At 29.5% G+C, this 21,428-nt stretch overlaps 1 protein-coding gene across 6 annotated transcripts in view; it reads left to right on the top strand.

Moving 5' to 3' along the window:
• LOC107455121 (putative receptor-type tyrosine-protein phosphatase mosPTP-1) overlaps positions 1-21,428 on the top strand; it is a 131,558-nt gene that overhangs the window by 84,415 nt on the left and 25,715 nt on the right. For all 6 annotated transcript variants that reach the window (XM_016072582.3, XM_016072580.3, XM_016072579.3 and 3 more), the window contains 2 exons: positions 16,794-16,975; positions 19,704-19,888. In XM_016072582.3, the coding sequence (XP_015928068.1) occupies positions 16,794-16,975; positions 19,704-19,888 (367 nt within the window). The remainder of the gene's footprint in view (positions 1-16,793; positions 16,976-19,703; positions 19,889-21,428) is intronic.

The raw sequence follows: 21,428 nt of genomic DNA, 5'->3' as shown, positions 1-21,428 counted from the left end.
TAATAGTTTACAGTCCGTTTACTAACCAATAAGATGATATTTTTGCAATTTTAGCCATTTAACTAATACATATTGCGAATAGCTAATATGATAAAATAAAACTATCTGATGTTTAACAGGGAATCATAGTTTTTCAGTAATTATATTTTTTAATTAATTTACTAATAACGATAATTCGAAGGTCAAAGAAATAAAAATTTAATATTTTTCGATCACACAACAATCACGATGCAATTCTGATCAAAATGTGTTTCTATCAGAAGTACTTTTGAATTATGAATAACAATTATTCGTAGGTCAAATAAATAGATGTAAGAAAATTGGAATTTTGTTTCTATCAGTAACTCTCTAAAAATACGAAATAAAGACATCATAATTGCATTTTAAGATGTTATAATAAGTATATTTTATTTCCCTCTAAGTTTCCAGGGCGTTTTAACGATGAAATATCACCGTTTTAAGTACTGAAGAGCAAGTAAAGATAAGAAAAGTCAAAACAGGAAGTAACTTTTCGGAAATGATTATCATCTGCATGTTCATAGACTATGCAAATATGCTTCAGACATAACTTCTGCTACCTTGGATCGAAATATATTCCTTTCTTGTTAATAAACCTGTGTAGATTTCTTTATCCTGTAAATACATTAGTAAGGAAAAATATATTTATGTATATAAATTGTCCTTGATCAATTTACAATGAGAAAAATAATTCTGGTAAAAATACTGTACTGTATAGTAATGACATTTCTAGTTAAAGAAACCATAATTCTTGTTAATAAAACCAAAATATACAGTATTTAAACCATTCATTTAATAAATTTTTCATTCATATGATGATCATAATAATTTTTCATTCATTCATATCTATAAGCCGTTAGACTTACAAATAATTCTGATATTCACAGTTATCTTTCTTATTTCCACACATTTAGTAAAAAATATAGAGCTGAAAAGTAGATTTGAAAGAATAATTGGTTTTTATGCCATGTTAAGGTATCATGACAAAATTACCAAATGTTCCCACGTTTACTTAATTTTATCACAGGTTATAAAACCATATTTCATTGTAATTTTACCGAAATTTCATTGTAATTTTACCAATTACAGAGCTTTTTGGTGCTCCCTTAAACTGGATGAATTTTACTATATTCTGGTGGTTTTGACAATACTTTTTTTCTTAGTGTATGTTTTTCTCAATTCATTGACATTTTCCCGCCTACATTCGATATTTTAAGCCTGATCCAAATTAACTACCAAATTAACTGATTAGGACCAAATTAACTACTGTTGATCACGCACGGGTCACAGTAAAAAAATCAAGCTGATTTTTTAAAATGTATTAATTTCCTATTTAAGAAGATGAAAAAAAAGTAAACTTTTGTTTCATAATTTTTTCTCACTTCTGAACAGAATTATCCAATGCTGTTATTCTTTGTTTCATAATTTTATTCAAATTTTTCTTATCAAAAATTTTACTAATAATAGACAGTATTATTAAATTTCATTTTCTTATGTACAATTTTATAAATTCTTTGGAATACGTAAATAGATATATTTACATAAATAATTTAATTATTTTTATGTACATGAAAATAATTTTAAATTAAATTTAAACTTAAAATAATTAAAATGAAAGTTTGCTGCGCTGTATTTCAGACAGGAAATGTGAATGTAGATTTTGCCCATAGTCTAACTAACATTGGAGAACAACAACCTGAAATAAACTTAATATTCCTCTCTCGAAATATGATAATCCACCTTTCGAAAATGTTTAGTCCTAACCTCGATAACCCCTCTGACTGATAACTGGCTGTTGGGGAAGTGATAAGTAACTACTATATAAACGTTTACTAGGATTACCTCAAAACTTTTTAAGTTAATGAAGTTGGTTTTGAAACTAAATATTTCTATTGTTTTAGCGTACAGTTTAACTAACATCGTAAAACAACAACCTTAAATGAACCTAATATTATTTTATGTTTAAGAGCACTGTGTTTTAACGATAATAACCTGGTCCGTTGCTTTGTTCTTAATACACTAAGAAAACTTCGAACAAATGGAAAGAGGTAGCTCTCTATAAGAATAATTTTTTTTGAATATAAGTTGGTTTTGAATCTAAATGTCTCTAATTCTGACATATTTCCTACAAGAAATGTAATTGCAGATTTTGCGTATAGTCTTACTAACAATGGAAAACAAAAACCTAAAATGAGTCTAATATTTCAGAATCTAATATTTCAGTTTAAAAACACCGCGCTTTAACGATTATAACCTGCTCCATTGCTTTGTTTTTAATACGACTTTACAGTAATAAAAGTTCGGACATAGAGGAAGAGCTAGTTCTCTAGAAAACCCGGATAGAGATTTAAATTTTTCTGAATGATAGTTGGTTTTGGAACTAAATGTCTCTAATTCTGACATATTTCTTAAATGTTAGATTTTGAGTACATTCTTACTAACATAGAAAAACAACAAACTTTAAGGAACCTAATATTTCAGAATCTAATATTTCAGTTCAAAAACACCGTGCTTTAATGATTATAACCTGGTCCGTTACCTTTTTTTTAAATGCGACTTCACAGTAATAAAAGTCCGGACAAATAGAAAGAGCTATCTCTTTATAAGACCCGGATGCAAATATAAATTTTTCTGAATACATATAAGACCTTTTAATTAAAGTCACCTCAAAGAAAATGAATCCAAAAAAGGGTAAGAGCGTGATAAAGGATTTAACACAAAGTAAAGATTTTTATTTAAAATCTTCAGCCGTTTAAGGAACATTTCTTGAGAAATGAAGTTAATGTACTTGACGTAAGTTCATGGCGAGGTTAATCAACAACAATTCACGTGAAGAGTTTTTGTAACTTACCGCGAAGTCTTTCGCTCAAATCTTATTCATTTGGAAGGCGTAAATGTAAAGAAGGCTTTTAAATAAAATTATTTTTTGTTGCTTACTCTTTCAAAGGGGTATCGTTTAAGAGCCTTAAAGAGTTAAAAACGTTTTTGAACCTGTTGACTGGATATAAATGTTTTGATAAGATAATGAGTTGCACTGATATTATTCTAAAACCTGGGAGCCATTTATTCAATTGAAATTTATTTATTAGTTTTACTAAATGCGTAGTAATAAGAACTGTAATTTTGAAAACCAGAATTTCTGGTAAACTGTTACCATATGAATGGAAAAATTGCCAAATGAATAGTTTAAATCCCGTATGTTTTGGTTTTATTAACCAGAATAATGTTTGTTTTTTTACCAGAAATGTTTTTACCATACAGTACGGTAATTTTATCAGAATTTTTTTCTTCGTGTACGTTAATCAAAACTTACTTTTTCTATACTTTAAATTTTAAATTATTTATGATTATGTATGTGACAAAAAATAACACAATAAAAATGAGTGTGCGACGTAAATAAAGTACATAACTGCCTACTCATTTTATAACTTTTAAATCAAGTTAAAAGTTCAAAAGCAGTGTAACTTTTAGAACCCAATTCGGAGAAACTGAGTTTTTATATCCTTTGTACTTAATTAAGTTGAAAAGCGAGTACAAACATTTCAGAGGTGATATTTTATCTGAAAAGATTATTAATACTTCCTTGACAGCGAATAGTCAAAATTGCACTCCATAAAATCTGTTCATTGTTAAGGATAGCTTTTTGAAACGGCTCTTCATTGGATCAAAAATAGTTTGTTGTCCTTTTTATTAAGCTTAGAGTTTATTTACTCTTGACATTGTTCAGAGATTTTTGTTTAGGAGCAAAAGTTCATTCATGACTATCATAAAATTTTTTTAACTTCCTTAAAGCTAATTTCTTTAGTTTCTAAATTGAAATTAAGTTGTCTTGCCGAGACAAAGCAATGGTTTTATTACTCATTTATTGCCATTTCAATGATACTTCAAATAAGTGGTAAATTTTTATTCTTTTTTCTTTTTAAGTAATTCTGTTTTGATTGTTATTGTTTTCTAGAAAATATGGCTCAAACAACGAACTTTCGTGAATTTGTATTTTATTTTAAATCAACTAAAAACTGATACATAAATACGTAAGACGTTAATTTTTATTTTGTTCTACTTGCCATCAACTTAAAGGATGATAGTAATAGAAACTTCTCAGTTGCGGAATCGAATCCCTATACCAGAAAAGAGTGGTTCTAGAATTCTATACTTAAGTCGGTATAGAATTCTAGAATCACTCTTTTGTGTTCGGAGGATTTTCCAATCCTAAACTTTGTAGGTTAATTATTTTCTGTTCAGAAAAAAATAAAATTTGATTGATGTTTCTAAAATTAATTCACGGAAAAAATAATTCTGCTAAAATATAGGAATGACATTTCTGATAAAATAAATAAATAAATAAAAACTTAATATTGGCTAATAAAACCAAAATATAACCATTAATTTGGTAATTTTTCCGTTCTTATGGTATCGGTTTGCAGGGAATTCTGGTTTTTAAAATTATAGTTCTCATTACCACACTGTAGTTAAAAATGCAAAACTGAAAAGTAAATTTAAGTGTATAAATGGTTTTTATGGCCTGCTCAAAAGTACAAGATAAAATAACCAAAATTTACTCCATTTGCCAAATTTTATCTCATTTCTTAAAATAATATTTTATTGGTAATTTTACCTAAATCATTGCCAAAGCGCTTCGGTACTATGGCTGTCCTACATTTGTTACAGATACCTAACTGTGATCAAGCTTCTAGTCTTTTAAAATAAAAATAATTAAAATAAAAAAGTTGTAGGTCTTGTAGTTTGATGCTGATTATAGTCAATGGTCTTAATACTCCTCTCTTTTTTAATAAAATAATTTGAAATTGAATGTAAACAAATCGTGGTTTGAGCTGGTGTCTTCTAGGGCAAAAAACGTACCTCTTTTCACTGCGCAACTCCGTCTGTGATTTTATTTCATAATAAACTTTTTGTTGTTGTTGCTAAAACTGCTAAAACTCGGAACCATTCAAACGGCTTCAAATTAGAAACATATCTGAGCACAGGTTCTCAAAATCAACGAAAAAGTTTCGTTTTATGTCTAGAGAATTTGATGCAGCTGTCCTTTCTTTAAAAGAACAGTTTCGTGAGCTAGGCCAGAATCTCTGTTTTACTGTGTGTGTTGTTTCCTAACATAAATAAACCTTCTATATATTTGATAAAATAGTGTTTTTGTTGAACAAAAATATATAAAAATCATTTGATTTGCTAAAACATTTTTATTTGTTGTATTTGATAAAATTCGAGTTCATCAAAAATAAGCATCTCAGCATATCGAAATACAAAACCAAACATGTGTTTCTAATTAAAAATGAAATGAATTTATAATTTTTTAACTTTAGAATTATTTCAGTCGTGTTATACTGCATGAAAAAGTTAATCATATTGAAGAAAAAAAACTTAATTTTACTTTTTTCCCTTTCGGGAAATAATAATGTTAGAAATTTTCGATTCAAAATTATAAATTGCTTCGAAAGGTAAGCAACAAACATTTCTCATTTTAGACATGCTTGTCTGGACCAAATGAAAATCGAAATTCTGTTCCTGGCACAATATATCTAACCTGTCAATTCTACTCATTGCTTCAGCTGCACGCATATAAAGAAAAAATAACCAGTATATCTAATCTATAGGAGAGGCGTTAGGCTTATTTCTGAAATGCATGTAATTTTTTACCCAGCGATTCATTTTTTCTCATCAATGTTTTTTTTCCTTCGTTTTTTTCATTTTTTTTAACTGTAACCGCAGTTTTTGTTTTTTCCCCTCCCCCCTCGTATAATTGCCCGCATCGTTGATGGACTAATGGAGCGATGCGGGTTTTTGCTGCGGGGCATTTTTTTATTCTTAAGACTCAATAGGTTGTACGAATGAATAAATGTCATTGCTGTGTTTTGTTCTATTTTAATCTCTATAAATATACTTAGACGATTAGGCATTGTATATTTAGTGCCTTTTAAAATATATTTATGGAAGAATAAATTGTTTGAAATTAGAGGAAGAATTCATTACTGTTTAAGTGTACATTAAATATTAATTGTTGCGCTTATTAATTTTGGACTTAAGAATTGATCTACATTTAAAGTATTTATTTGCATCCAATAACTTTTTTATTCATTTAGTTTTATTATTTTGCAGTGGTATTAGCAAATATAATGAACAAAATAATATTAACGTGCATTTTCCGCTTTTTATATTGAAGCTTAATTATGGAACATTAAAAGGTTCTTTAACCTTTGAAGAACTGAAGTAATTGTTTCTAAAACGTTTAAGGGATTTTAAATTAATTTATAATGATTAATAATTGCTTTTTTAAAAATTTTTTCGAAGAATGCTTTGAAAGGTGTAATGGTAATTGACGAACACATATGAGAACTTTTATTATTCAAAATAAAGATGAAACACTATAAAGTCTAATGAATATTACGTATATAATTGTAAATCAAAAATAAAATTAAAAAATTGTTTAATAACGGTATTATGATTATGTTTTTGTCTTATGTCGCGGCTCAAGCAAAAATATATCTTAAAATTTGCAATCCCGAGATTAAAAATTGAAAATGCTTCAGAATATTGTATAAACCGATAAAAAGTTATAATTGAAAAACATAAATTTAAAAAGAAACTGGAATTTTTTAAGTTATTCTATTGAAGTGGTTTTCAATAAGAGGAATTGTGGCGCCACCTAAGAAATCGTTATCTAACTACATTTCTAAAATAATGAATGCTTTTCATTACAACAAAAAGCACTTTATTTTTTCTGCTGTGTTTGCGACCATGAAGTGTTTACATGGTGGCGAGCACAGAAAATACTAACGAAAACTATGGATAAACAAATAGTAAATTTTTTATTAAATATTGAACTTTAATTTTTTTTTTTTTGGAACCAATTTGCATTGAATATTGAAAAATATCGCCGGATTTCGTAGCGATAAATCTTCACTTTTTTTAAAAAAAGTTTTTGTTTTCAACATTTTTACTACGATAACTACATTTTTTTAATTTTTCAAAATTATGTAAATAATGCAGATATTAAAATAAAATTGTTTTTGACTATCGGTAAAAATTAACCTTTATTTTATAAAAATTAAACCTTGGATCACCAGTGTGAATCATTGATGTTAAATTATAAAAAATAAAGAATTACGATTAATTAAGCTAAATAATGAATGTTGTAAAATAATGAATACTTAAGTTATTCATTTTAGTTAAAATTTAATGCGCTTTTGCTGTTGTATTCGATGATTAATGAAAATGAAATTAAACTATAGCCTTATGCTATCAAATTTTTGCAAATAATGCTTTCATATGCAAATTTTGTTACATGAAAGCAAGTGCGTGTGTTTGGATTCATAGAAAAATTCAAAAGCAACAAAATTGGAGGCAATTATACTTTTTTAACTATTTTGAAAAAAATAGCGAGACATTAGTGGTAAAAGTATATGTTTAGAGCTATAAACTTTCGATTCCATCATCCCTTTTTTCAAAATAAAAAAATAATAATTATAGTTTAAAACCTATTTCTAGAAAATAATTCTTCTCCATCTAAAAAGGTAGTCATATGATAAATTTAACTTTAAAAACAAAAGCTAGTGCTCGACTTGTGAGCGGGGGTGCCATCCCCTCTGCAGAGTATCAAAATTGTGATGGCATGTCTTCGGATCATCCTCAGGGATGTTTCCCAGACCGTCGCCAATAGCCCATTGTGCAGCTCTAGTGCGACGTAAATTAACTACAACAAAAGCAAAAAATTGAAAGAAAAAAAAAGTTTTTTTAACTACGCTATCTAAGAAATCGCTTGCTTAAAAAAATATTTTTTTATTTTTAGATTTTCAAATATTTTGTATTATTTTTATTTCTATGCATATTTTTTATAATAATGAATCGTTTTCTAATAATTTAGGAATTTGTTTTGGATTATTCCAAAACAAAAGTAAAAAATTGAAAAAAAAAGATTCCAAAAATGAGCAACCCAAAAAAAAATCTTTTTTTTCAAATCTCATTATTTTTTTGGATTATTCCCAAACAAAAGTAAAAAATTATAGGTTCCAATATTATGCAATCTGAGAGATCGTTTGCTTAACTATTTTACTTTTAAATTATTAACATTTAATAAATTATGACTTAAATTCTTCTTGATCAATAAATATTTTTATAATTTTGTAATTTTCCCTTAAGAATATAAATACTACTTCAAATTTCCAGCTGTAAAAATGCTATTTTTAAATCTAAAAAAAAAGCCAGATGTTTTTTTTGAATTCATAAATAAAATTAGTTTTTAAAGAGTATTAAGTGATTTTCAGGAATCGAATGTACCGTTCTCTTTTCACGGTCACGCGACAGGAAGACAAACAACTCCCGTTCGATTCATATCACGTACACACTCTAGATTTAGTACAGAAAGTAATCTGTTTCGTTTATTTGTAGCATTTAATTGATAGTTTTCTTATTTCTAAATAAAAAATTTTTCTTTCTTATTTCTTTTTATTACGGAATCCGTGATTACCCTACTAAGAGACAGGTGAGTTAGATATGAAAGTAGGAAGTAGTGTTCATAAGTTTTTATATGTTTTGATTTAAAAAGCCTTGAAGATAAATAGAACATCTGTTTTCATATGGAAAAGGAAATAAAATATAAATCTCTTATTAAAATTATACTTTGTTAAAATGAAGTTATACTTGGTTTTGTTTTTATTTTTTTAAGAAAGCACCTGCATCTTTGAACTTCAGTGCACTCTATTTAGATTTAACTCTTTTTAGGCGAAGTATAGAGTTTTATAAAATGTGATATTATTTTCATTGAAATATGCTTACACACAAAAATTCTTCGTGCATGAAAAGAATTTTACTTCATTTAAGAAATAAAATTCGGCATTTATGCATTATTAACCAAATCAATGGACAAACTCTTCAGATGAACTCTAGTTTCTTTAATGACATTTTGTTTTCATTTTTATTTTATTTACTTATTTTTATGTTATCTATTATTCTTACATTATTTATTTCGTTTTATTATTATTTTTCATCATAAAAATATGATTAATCTCAAGTGGAATAATTGTGCATTATCAAAAAGTCGAATTTGTTAATAACCGTTTCAAATTATAAAACTAGCGTATTTTGAAAATTTCTCGACAGAAAGTATTTATACCAATTGAATTACTAATATTTTATAGATGTCTTCAGAATCCTTAAATAAGGGCAGAAAAATATTTATCACAGTGTTTATAAAATTTCTTTTTATTAAAATGATACGCTAGCGCAACTTTGACCGAAAATAGGTTAATAATGATTCGAATGACCATTTCAATTTTCTTTACAGAATTGCTTTTGAAGTTGCGTGTATGGTAAAAATATTATCAAAATACCTCTCCTGATTGTTTTTTAAGTTTTAATAAAAAATAAAAATAGGAAGGAAAAAAAGAAAAATTGCGTCTATGCGTAAATCATCCACAGTATCTTGCAAAGTGAACTGATATTGATAGATGAAGCATTATAAATCGCTGTAATGAGTATCTTGACTGTAATGTTTATATGAACTGTAATTGGTAAAAATAAACACATTTCAGGTATTAATTGTTTCTTTTTAATTTTCTTAACTGTTAGATACTATGCAAATTGAAGCATTTTGCAAGCACGATTTGTTTTTAGGAAAAATTTTTTAATCAGAGAAATTCTATTTATTTTCGGTATTCCTCAGAGAAAATATGCGCAGATGTTCTTTATTTATTTATTTATTTGTGATCAAAATTTATGGAATTGCATTGTCACTGTAAAATAAAGTATTTTAAACAAAAATATGTTAAAAACAAGAAAAAGTTCGTACGTAACTGTCTTATTGCACGGAATTTATTCTCTTCCTTTTGCATTTTCGAATTTACTTATTTTGATAAATAAAACTGCTACGTTTTAAAGATTTCAAGGGAGACTTGTTACCGTTACATATTGATTGGTGTTAATAGCATGGTAAAAAGTAGTAACTATAAATGGATAAAAACGTTACGCAATCTGTGAAAATATGAATAGTTGAGTATGCTAATACTTATATCTATCTGATTTAAAATCTGTAAGATTTAAATATAGAAGATAGATTTAAATCTATATGATTAACAGATTTAATATCTCCTTCAATATTTTTGAATTAATAAAATTGGTGACAGAGTCAATTGATTGATATTTTTATATGTATTAATTATTCACTATTTTTATTCTACAGTTTTTTGAGATATTTCTGAATTCAAGTATTTTTCACCAATCAAATATCATTAATTTTCTTTCTTAACAATATTAGCAATAATACAAAGCTAAAAGCGTTACTCTTTTATTTGAAGTTGTAATAAAAAGAGAGTTGCAAGGACAATTGCTTAGACTCCTCGATTTGACACATTTCTATTGTCTTTCACTCGAATCGATTATCGATCTTCCTAGTTGTTTCGAAGGAAATCTAAAGTTGTTTTTTTTCCCTTGATCATTGAGAAACTTAACTAATGATCTAAAATAGGTGCATGTGACAGTTATAGAAGCAATTAGAGTACATTCTTTGTATCTCTATTTTATTTTTAGTAATTATTATCAGATTATATGATTTTACTTTAATGTTTGTTTTTATCTTTAAAATATTAGTATCGATCAAACCATAATAGGGCTTTTTTTTTCTTCAATTTTTTATTGTGAGTGCCATTTGGAGACTTATTATAACTGTGTATTTTAGTTTTGTTCTCCTCAAAAACTGAGCTGCTGTGACGTCTACGTTTAATACAGACTAATTAAATAAGACAGGGAGGTGGTGGCTCAGGGGATAGAGCACTCGCCTCCTAATGAGATGAACTGAGTACGAATCACAGCGATGGCTGATCAAGGTGAATTCCGCACCCGGCTCACACCGACCCCAGTGCTGATGTAAATTATCCTCAGTGGTAGACGGATCATGGGTTAGAATCCCCTTGCCGGCAGGGTAACCGTGGGAGGTTTTCGTGGCTTTCCCTCCATGTAACACAAGTGCGGGTCAGATTCATGAAAGGAAAATTTCTCCCAATGCTTGATCAAGGAGTTCCCTTGTCTTCTGATTTGGGTTCAAGATTACAAGGCTACATGGTTGAACATTGGTAGTCGTAAACTCAAAATTGGGTCGGCTGTTCAACGAGGGTTATAAAATAAAAAAATAATATATATATATATGTTACATGAAAGCAAGTGCGTGTGTTTGGATTCATAGAAAAATTCAAAAGCAACAAAATTGGAGGCAATTATACTTTTTTAACTATTTTGAAAAAAATAGCGAGACATTAGTGGTAAAAGTATATGTTTAGAGCTATAAACTTTCGATTCCATCATCCCTTTTTTCAAAATAAAAAAATAATAATTATAGTTTAAAACCTATTTCTAGAAAATAATTCTTCTCCATCTAAAAAGGTAGTCATANAAATATTCTCTTCCTCATGATCATTTTATTTTAATGGCCTTTTATTGCTTCAAGAGATAGAAAAGGTTAAAAAAATTTTTTTTTCCTTCGCTAAGTCTAAGCATTAGTACAAATTTTAATTAAACTACCAAATCAATTGTTATTAGTCTAATAGTTAAGTTTTCTACTAATTATATTAAGAGTTAGCAATCAAAAAACCTTGTTGCATAAAAAATGTGTAATACAGAAAGTTCGATATGCAGTTTTCATTAGGATTTTAATTGGAATCCTAATCCTTTTTCCTAATTTTCTCTCCAAATGAAATTAATTACCTATGTTATCTATTAATACGAAAATATTAATGCTATTATAACTGTGAAAGGTCGAAACGAATATTGATAAGTCTGGTCTAGGATAATCGCTTTTATTTCAAACCATTTCTTATAAAGTTTTTGCAAAAGCTATTCTTATAATAGTTACAAAAGCATAATTTGTAAAAGTAAGCCGTTTATATGCCTAGTAAATCATATTAAGAGGATTTTTTACTTGCCTAAATTGGAACTATCGACTATATCTTGCACCCAATTTATGAAAAAAGAAATTGTTTAAGATAATACGAATAGAATTATTGTTACCGAAAAATAATTACATCATTTTGTTGAAAAAAAGATTCAAAATATGCGTTAGATCCCAAAATATTACCATAGGGCTCAATAATAAAATAAGATAGTTCACAGATATGGCAAATTATGCAAAAATGCTTCCATTTGCTAAAATATGACGACTTAAAATCTTTTGCTCATTCTATGAAAAAAAGCTAAGAAAATATTTATGTAGCTAATGCCAACGAAAAAAAAATAGACAGTCGTTTATTGAAAAAGATTTCGTAATGCGTGAGTGTAAAATTTTACCCCAAGATTTAATAATATTTTTTTAGGTACGGTTAATTTTGTCACAATCGTTTTAAAAGGCTAAAATATAAGTTTTAAATTAACCTTCTCCAATTCAAAAATCTACTCACAACTTCGCGTTTTCTCCAATATCCCCATTTTTTTCCGTACACAAAAAGCAAGAACAACTGCAGACCTTATCTCATACTATTATCGGCACTAATTACAAATTTTGATAACGCTTAAAAATTCCAATTTCTTTTTTAACGTAATATTTTTTTCGTTTAAGATGGGAAGTTTTAATGTGTTTGTCAAATGCATAACAGCATCATTCTACCCGGGGAAAACTTGCTTAATTACCGGTATTTTCTTTTCAATATAAATCTTTAATTAATTTGAAACTTGAGCCTGCGATGAAACAATGATTGAAAGTTTTCCATTTTCGTCCTTTATAAATAATGCTAATGAAAGAAAAAATTCATCAAAAGAAAAATATAACCATAATGAGATAAATATGCAAATATTTTCTTTCCTAATGAGCAGGATTTCCATCTGAAACTCTTTTTGCATCAAAAACTCATTGTTTTCTGAGAACAACAGTTACTGTCTAGTAAAAGAATCTTTTTATTTTTTTATTTTTAGTTTACCATAATCACTCTCGAAATATACTATCTTTAAATGATGCTTTCGAATAGCATCGAAAGAAAATAATAGCTATGAAAACGCTTAGCACAAGCGGTTGCTTGCAAATAAAAACACACAATAAATGGAATAATTTAATGATTAAAAATTTTTAAAAAGCTTATCACAGTTGAAAATACACTCGAAATTTTTAAAATAGATATATCAATTCATATATATTATCAATCAATTATGATATATTATATATTAACAATCAATTATGATATATTATATATTATCAATCAATGATGTATTATCAGTCAATTATGATATATTATCAATCAATGATATATTATCAATCAATTATGATATATTTTTAAGATTAATATATCAATTAATTTGTAATAGATGAAATTTTTTTAATGATCTTAATTTTTAAGAATTACTATTGTGCTTTTTTAATTGATAGTGTTTTGTTAGTTATTGGCGGCTAAAGACGACTATATTTTGAAGCAGAAACGTGGCATTGTTGGAAGTTTCCTAGAAAAGTAAAAGATCGATTAGAATGAATAAATAAATAAAAAGAAGATGGGAAATATGGCAATGAATAGGGTCGTATTTTTTTTAAGCGAGATATTTTGGGATTGTACATTATTAATTGCAATGTATATATCCAACTAACAATATCCAACTAAAATGCATTTCTTTAATTTTGATTGGTTTTCTAATTTCAAAGCTGATAACTTTAAATATATATATATTTTTTTGAAATTACACTCTTTGTATCCTACTTGGAAAGAAAAAAACAGTTTAAATTTTACTAAAAATTGGGCTCCCGGTCTTTGTTGTCGTTGAGATCAGGCGCCCGTGATTTATTGACTCCGATATATACATTACGTACTAAAAGTGAATTATCGGTTAGTGAGAGCCGTAGCGGCTCAGGGGATAGAGCGCTCGCCTTCACATCAGGTGATACGGGTTCGAATCCCAGCGATGGCTGGTCGATACGAATTCCGCTTCTGGCTCCTCCGTGGTAAACGTATCATGGGTTAAATTCGCCTTGCCGTAAGGCTAACCATGGGAGGTTTTTGTGGTTTTCCCTCCATATAACGCAAACGCGGGTCAGTTCATCAAAGAGTCCTCCATGAAAAGAAATTTCTCCCAATGCTCGGTCCAGGAGTTCCCTTGTCTTCTGTGTTTGCGTTCAAAATTACAAGGCTACGGAGTTGAACAGTGGTAGTCATAAACTCAAAATTTGGTTGACTGTTCAACAACGGTTATAAAATTATAAATTAAAATATCAGGTAGTGAAAGTTTAAAATTTATAGTCTATTATCATAATAAAAAAGCTAGTTGACATTAGATTTTGCCATGCTTTGAACATAGCATGAAAAAACATTGTTTAAAAAAGGGGGGAATTTAAATGTATGCACTAAAAGATTATTTAATTTAAATATCTTATTATGAAGAACTAAATTAATTATTTTCTGAACTGACTTTCGAGAATAAAGTGCACTTTTCAAAATGATAACCTCATAACATTAACTTTTTGCTTTATTTGTTGCTTCTGTGAGTGGAAAGTGAATAAAATAATCTTTGGCTGATTCCCAAAGATGGTCTCCGCTATTTATGTAAATATTCCCTTTAAATTTGATAGCCCATATCATATTTCTTTTTGAAATAAAACATGAAAATACGTTTAAAGATTTCTTTCACAGTAACTTTGAAAAAAAAAAAGAAAATCTTTCGGCCATAAGCATGTTAAATGTTAAAAGTACATTTCATGAGAAAAGTAACTCGCTCTTGTGAAAATGCCTTTTAAAATGAAAAACATATCTATATAACTTCCTCGAATTTGTTATTGAATGAATATTAATCTATAACTATTTTATTACATGTGCATTTGTAACACCTAGTACGTGCTTTAGGTGCTAAAACGTGGAACTAATGTTTGGTGTTTAAAATATAGTTCAGAAGTTTTGTGTAAGTTTAGAAAGTTTTTTTTAAAGGCGAGTAGACCAACTTTTGCTGACAGTGTTACTTAATTACAATCAGTAAGAATGAATTATATTTCTTATCAGTCGTAGTTTTGTTTAGTGTTTTACTATGCATTTAAAATAGCACTGAGGAATAAATTTTTTGCTACATTTTTACGAATACATGGTTTTGCCTCATTCGGGTATAGTGATTTTAAAACTAAAATTTCTTTTGCTCCAAAAGCTACAGATTTTTCTTTTTTTTTAAATGACATTTTTAGTATATTTTTCGTCCAAATATGTCATATAACAGGGAGTCGCGTAAATGTTGCGACAAACTTCAAAAAGAGTTAGGGCACATCACGAGGAATAAAATTCCATAGGAACCCATGCCCGGAAATGTCATCGTACGCGACTTGAAGCACTTCTATTATGAGCTGTTCTGAAGCACACGAAAAACAATTCATAATAAGGAAAGCGCCCCTAGTGGCATATGATGGCATTTCCAGACATGGACTCCTTTGCAACTTTAATCCTGATGATGTGCCCTAACTCAGTGCTCCTAAATCATTTTATCGCCGCTGACTAGTTAACGTTTGACGAGTCTGCCAGCTGAAGGCTGTGTGTAGGAGATGGTAGAACGTTGATTGTTTGTATTTTAAATGGTTTGATTTGATAATTTTAACTTAATTCTATTTAAAAATGCCTTTAAAACAAAATGCAGTTACATGCGTGGTATGGGTGCTGCTTTAGGTGATGGAGCTTAGTTTTTAAGTTTATCTCAGATTAAGTTTTAACTCGGCTCCTAATTAACCCCTTGTTCATAAAAAGTGGCACATACCCGGGGAAAAAACACCACAGTAAATAAAATATAATTAATTTAATGTTCCTTGAGCTGCCTGGTGAAATTTGACCCACGAACCGGTACTGACCCGCTCTCCCGGGGATTGGGGACCGCTGCCCTATCTCACCTAGAATTTTGTAGCAACGTTTATGCGACTCCCTGTTTGTATATAACGTTTTTAAACTTCAACATTTCGACAAAAAATAGGCTAAAAATGTCATTTTAAAAAAAAAAATTGTAACTTGGAGAAAGAAACCGATTACAGATTTTAATTCAGCAATGTGAAAATATCCAAGATCCATTAAAAAATATCGTAAACAGAAGAAAAAAAGAAAAATTTCAGAGAAATTTATTATGCATTTCCGTTGTTTGATAGTTTATTTCTTTGTTATGCTTTTTTCCTGAAACGTAGATATTCTACACTATCTACCAATAAGTATTTGAACACCTAGGCAAATAAATATATCTGCGGTCCTGAGATACGTCACGACCTCCACCGATATATATCGTGTAGGGAACAACATCGGCCCTAGTCCCATGCAAGATGCCTACTGCACTATTTTGGATGACAATGTGCTTCCTACGTTGTGGCAGTTTTACAGGGTGGACCCCTGTTACTTCCAGAACGACAATGCCAGCGGTTATGTTGCGAGGGTCACCAAAGCTTGGTATGGTGCCAATGAAGTTAATCGAATGGACTGGCCTGCCCAGAGCCCAGACCTGAACCCTATCGAGAACCTCTGGGACGATTTGGATCGCCGAATTAAGGGGTGCACTACCCGCCCAAAATCGGTGGAGGAACTTACATGTCTTCTCCAAGCCGAGTGGAGGAACATACCACTAGCCGTCACACAAGGGCTTGTGGAAAGTATGCCCCGGATTGTTCACGCTGTAATTACTTCTCGTGGAGGATCTACCAACTATTGATTATGAATAAAGTTTTTTTCTTCAGTCACACGTGTCCAAATACTCATTGGTAGATAGTGTATTTCTTATACGTTATTAATTGATGTTTAACTTGATCCGATTTCGAATTTTTTTAATATTTTTCTTGCATTATCTTCTAGGGTTGGTGAATCAGGGGAATGGGAAGAATCTAATGGTATTCTTACTTCAGACAATAGAACTAGTTGGCAAGTTATAGGACTACAGCCCTACACTGTGTATTCCTTTCGAGTCGTTGCTGTTAATACCATTGGATCTTCGAAACCTAGTAAAGAGTCCTATTACATGGTGACTCTTCGAGAAGGTAATTCTATTTATTATTCATATTAAAAGTTTTGATGTAAGTCGAAAATTGCTTTACCTTAACACAATCTGGAAGCAAAAAAAAAAAAAATTAGTTTAAGTCGTCGTTCCATTTCAAATTCGATATGTTTACACTCAATATAAATACACCAAAGAGCCATTACATTATGACCACCCTGCTAATAACATGTAGGACCACCTTTAGCCCTCAAAACTACTAGCACCCGCAGTGGCATTGATTCCACAATGTGTTGATAGGTAGCCTGAGGTATCTGGTACCAAGAGCTCGCCAACTGGTCCTGCAATTCCCTCACATTGCGAGGGGGTAGCGTGGCAGCACGAATTTGGTTTTCCAAGTAGGACCACAAATGCTGTATTGGATTAAGGTCAGGTGAATTTGGGGGCCAAGACATGACTTGAAAGTCACTAGAATGCACCTCGAACCAATCCATGACGATTCGACCCTCATGACATGGTGCACATTATCCTGTTGGTAAGCACCATCCCCCGCAGGAAAAACTGTTGCCATGAATGGGTGAACCTGGTCTGCAACTATGTTCAAGTAGCTTACAGACGTCAGGGATTGTTATTCGAGGATTATGGGTCCTAATGTGCCCCATGAAAACATTGTTCCTGGGCGAGAAACCATGAAAACCTGGGCGAGCCCATTGTTATAGACGGAGAGTGGTCATAATGTAATGGCTCTTCGGTGTATATAGTTTTAAATTGAGTGATTTAGAATATTTTTAAAGCATCTAGGTTTAACTTTAGTATTTCGTTAATTTATTTTTGAAGTACATTTTAACGAGAATTCCTCGTTTAAAAAACATTTTGAAAAATATATTTTGAACTATATAATTTTTATCATTTTTCATTCGAATGTAATATTACCTTTATTTAGTACAAATTTTTTTTTTATTATATATTATAAATGAAACTGATTATAATGGAAATGACTATGAATAATATATTATTTTTTTAATCGCTTTTTTTCCCTTCATTGTTACTTTTAGAGGAAAATCGAAAAACAAGTCATAAACGGAACAGAATTGCTTTTAATAGGTTGTAATTTCTAGAGCTATTTGTAGTTAACTTGAATTTCTGCCTTTGGTTTAAACCAAAATATTTTTATTTTTGTAGATTTCGATTTCGAGGTAAAACCTCTGAATCAACTTTTGAAATGAGTTAGCTTACCAATTGGTTAGAAAGTCTGATAATTTTAAATTGCTATTTGAACTTTTTTGCCTTTGTCTGTTAGTTTCAACCTGGAATGGCGTTATCTATGTGATATAGTAATATGTTTTATGTAGTAATATGTTTTATATACTGAAATATATTTTATGAAAATAAAATCTTCTTAACTGTATAAAATTTGAGTCATACAAGGAAAAGACAAATAGTTCTACGTTTAACTCGCTACTTTCTTATTTTTAGACAGTTATTTCAGAATATGCATTAATATAATCCATTTTAAGAGTTTATTCTAAAGTTTTGCATTAAAATCGAATTCTACTTTAGTGAGAGTCTTTTGAACGAAAACTGAGAAGCAAACTACAAATACCTTGGAATTCGCATGATGATCAGTAGCAACTGTAGTTCAAACCTCCGTGATTATTCGTGTTATTGCATCTAATATAATAACTACACTGTTAGAAATTTCTCAGAAAAATGGTGAAATAATAATTTATTTAAATGTTATTTTACCATATTCAAACAAAACAGTCAAATTACCATTAATAAGATGTTACTCAGACTGTAAACTGTAAGAGAAACCGTTTATTAACTGCTTTCACTTAATGCGGTTACACAACCAGAATTTTATCCCACCAACTAGTTCACTTAATGAAGTCACTCAGTTCTTGCAGCTGAGTACATATTATAGACGAGAGGGCTAACCAGTCAATTTCATGACCTGCCGAACGGGGATTCGAGTTCCAGCTTTGACACAACAATATTTTCTCCTTTCCCTTCAACGCATGAAGAGTTTCCGGGGTTCTGCATTCTCAAATTTGAGACCCTGGACTATTAGAATATGATACTCACATTCGCGCGTAGATGGCATCGCCATGAAGCTGCTTAAAACAAGAATGTCTATCATTTTCAATTTGTTAAGATAGGTGAAACAATCTGATAAATCAATTAAACCACATTCTATTGTTCATTTCATAAAACACAACTCAACCGCATCTTAACTCCAATACCATTACCTAACGAAAAGCTTAACTCTAATCTGCCTTTAAATTTCTTTTTTACGGTTTTGAAACTATTCTAGTTATAAAAGGTTAAAAAAACCGTATAGTTTTGTATTCATGTTTTTTTTTAACTACACTAAACGGTTGCAGAACCTTAAAGGTAAAAAAGTTTCTTTATCGAAAACTTTACGGTTAATTGGATGTACAGACTCCTGCCGGTCATTTTTCCATAGTTTTGGAAGGAAAATTCTAACAGTGTATAAATGAAATAATAATGTGATAACTTTTAAATTTTTCAGTAAAAAATTGAAGATATTATCGAAATTGTGAGACTAAATCTGTTTTGAAAAAAAAATTCATTTAAGGTCTTTATTATACATGTCGATACACACTTTTGAATAATGAAAACCTTTTTTTATTTTTTATTTTTAATTTAAGTATTTTTAACATGTATACGAAACTGTTTGATTTGTAACACTTTAAACATAAACAACTATATTTTAACAGTAATTATCTTTGTTTGCATGTTTGTTTTAGTGCCTGATGGTAAGCCAAACATTACTTATGCCCATAACACAAGTAGTAGTTCAATTATTATACAATGGGCACCTCCTCCGAAACATTCACTCCATGGAGAATTTCTTGGATATCGCATTACTTACAGATTACGGGAAAGAGCTCGTGGAGAAAGAGAAATTATATTACGTGATCCATTGGCTAGGGTAAGAAACAAAATTGGTTTCCGGTTATATTAGTTATGATTTAATTTTCTAATAGTTTGTGCTCACATTTCATTGCATATGGAAAGTTATATGTGCGTGGTAAAATTGTTGGAATCAAGTGCAGATATTGTCTTAATTTATCCTTTATGTCAATGGTTCCCAAATGGTGTTCCACGGGTCAAAGAGGCTCCAAAAGTTTAAATTTTTTAAATCAATAATAATTTTTGAAACTTCTAGTTACATTTATGTCAAAACAATAAACCATTTGGTTATTTTTATGAATTTATTTAAGTAAAATGACTGTAAAAAGAGAAACGACAAAATTTGTAAAAAATCGATCAGTATTTCTCATGGAACTTTTCAATTCAAAATAAAATGACGAAATTAGAGAATGACGAATTATGTTTCGCTGATAACTCGCTCATGCGCTGCAATAATGGCACAGCTCAAAAAACTCGCGTTTTGGACTAAGAACAGGTGTAAATAGGAAAATACGCTGTCTTTTCAGCAGCATTACTAGCACACTTATAATTCAACTTAAAGGTAATCTTCTTTTAAGCAAACTAAAGCATTTCTTATGCATTTTCCTTAGCAATGAAAACTTTAAACCCATTTATATCAAAACATGATTTTTTGAGTTGTGCCGCTATTGAAGCCCATGGGCTAACTATTCTTAACGTTTATAACTATTCTTTTTCCTAAACTATTCAACTTATTTCATTCATTTTCTACTAATGTATGCACCAAAAACCAATTCAGAACAAGACTAGATACCACTTCAAACCAGCGAGTTTGACATAGAACGATTATTGAAAAAAATATGCAATTTTTTGCATTAAATATTATCAATACAATTCTTCTTTCGTCGGTCAATATGTTCATGGCTGATATTAATTTTGTTTATATGTTTAGAGTTCCGCCAAAAGATGCTTGATCATGTAGGGTTCCATAGTCGCAAAAAATTTGGAAAAGCTGCTTTATGTAATTAACTTAATTCCGTTCAAACTGATAATTTTTTTTCCTAATTGTACTAGCCACTTTTTTAAATTTTTGCATAAAAAGTATATAGAAATGTAAGTTTTCTTATAAGAAGTATGAAAATTACTTTCAAATGCAAATGTAGCTTAAGCAGCATACGTATTGCATCGAAAATATAAGTCGGTCCTTGAAGCAAATTGTTTGTTATTACACTAAACTGCAAAAAAAAAAAGAGAGCAATGATTTTAGTCTGTTTGAAATTCGGGCTATAAATTTTTATCATTTAAAGATTCTTAGGGGAGGAAAATGGTTGTTCAAAGATAAAATTTATAGGAAATGAGAATAAAATTACACGAGAAAAAAAGGGAAAAATTATCATTTTTAACGATTTTTTTTACATATATAATTTAGGAGGACGAATCTCCCTCCTTGCTACAAATGTTCATGTTTTAGAACCTTGTTACAAGAAGCTCTTCAAAAGATATTTAGCAGTTAAAATAATCCTTTTCTCCCTCCCACATCAAATTCCTGGTCATAAAGTTATCGATAGTAATAAACTTAA

This window comes from Parasteatoda tepidariorum, chromosome X2, assembly GCF_043381705.1.
Source record: "Parasteatoda tepidariorum isolate YZ-2023 chromosome X2, CAS_Ptep_4.0, whole genome shotgun sequence".
In the NCBI taxonomy this organism is placed as follows: domain Eukaryota; kingdom Metazoa; phylum Arthropoda; class Arachnida; order Araneae; family Theridiidae; genus Parasteatoda; species Parasteatoda tepidariorum.
Note: the sequence above shows the minus strand (reverse complement) of the source record. Positions and strands in the feature narration are given on the sequence as shown.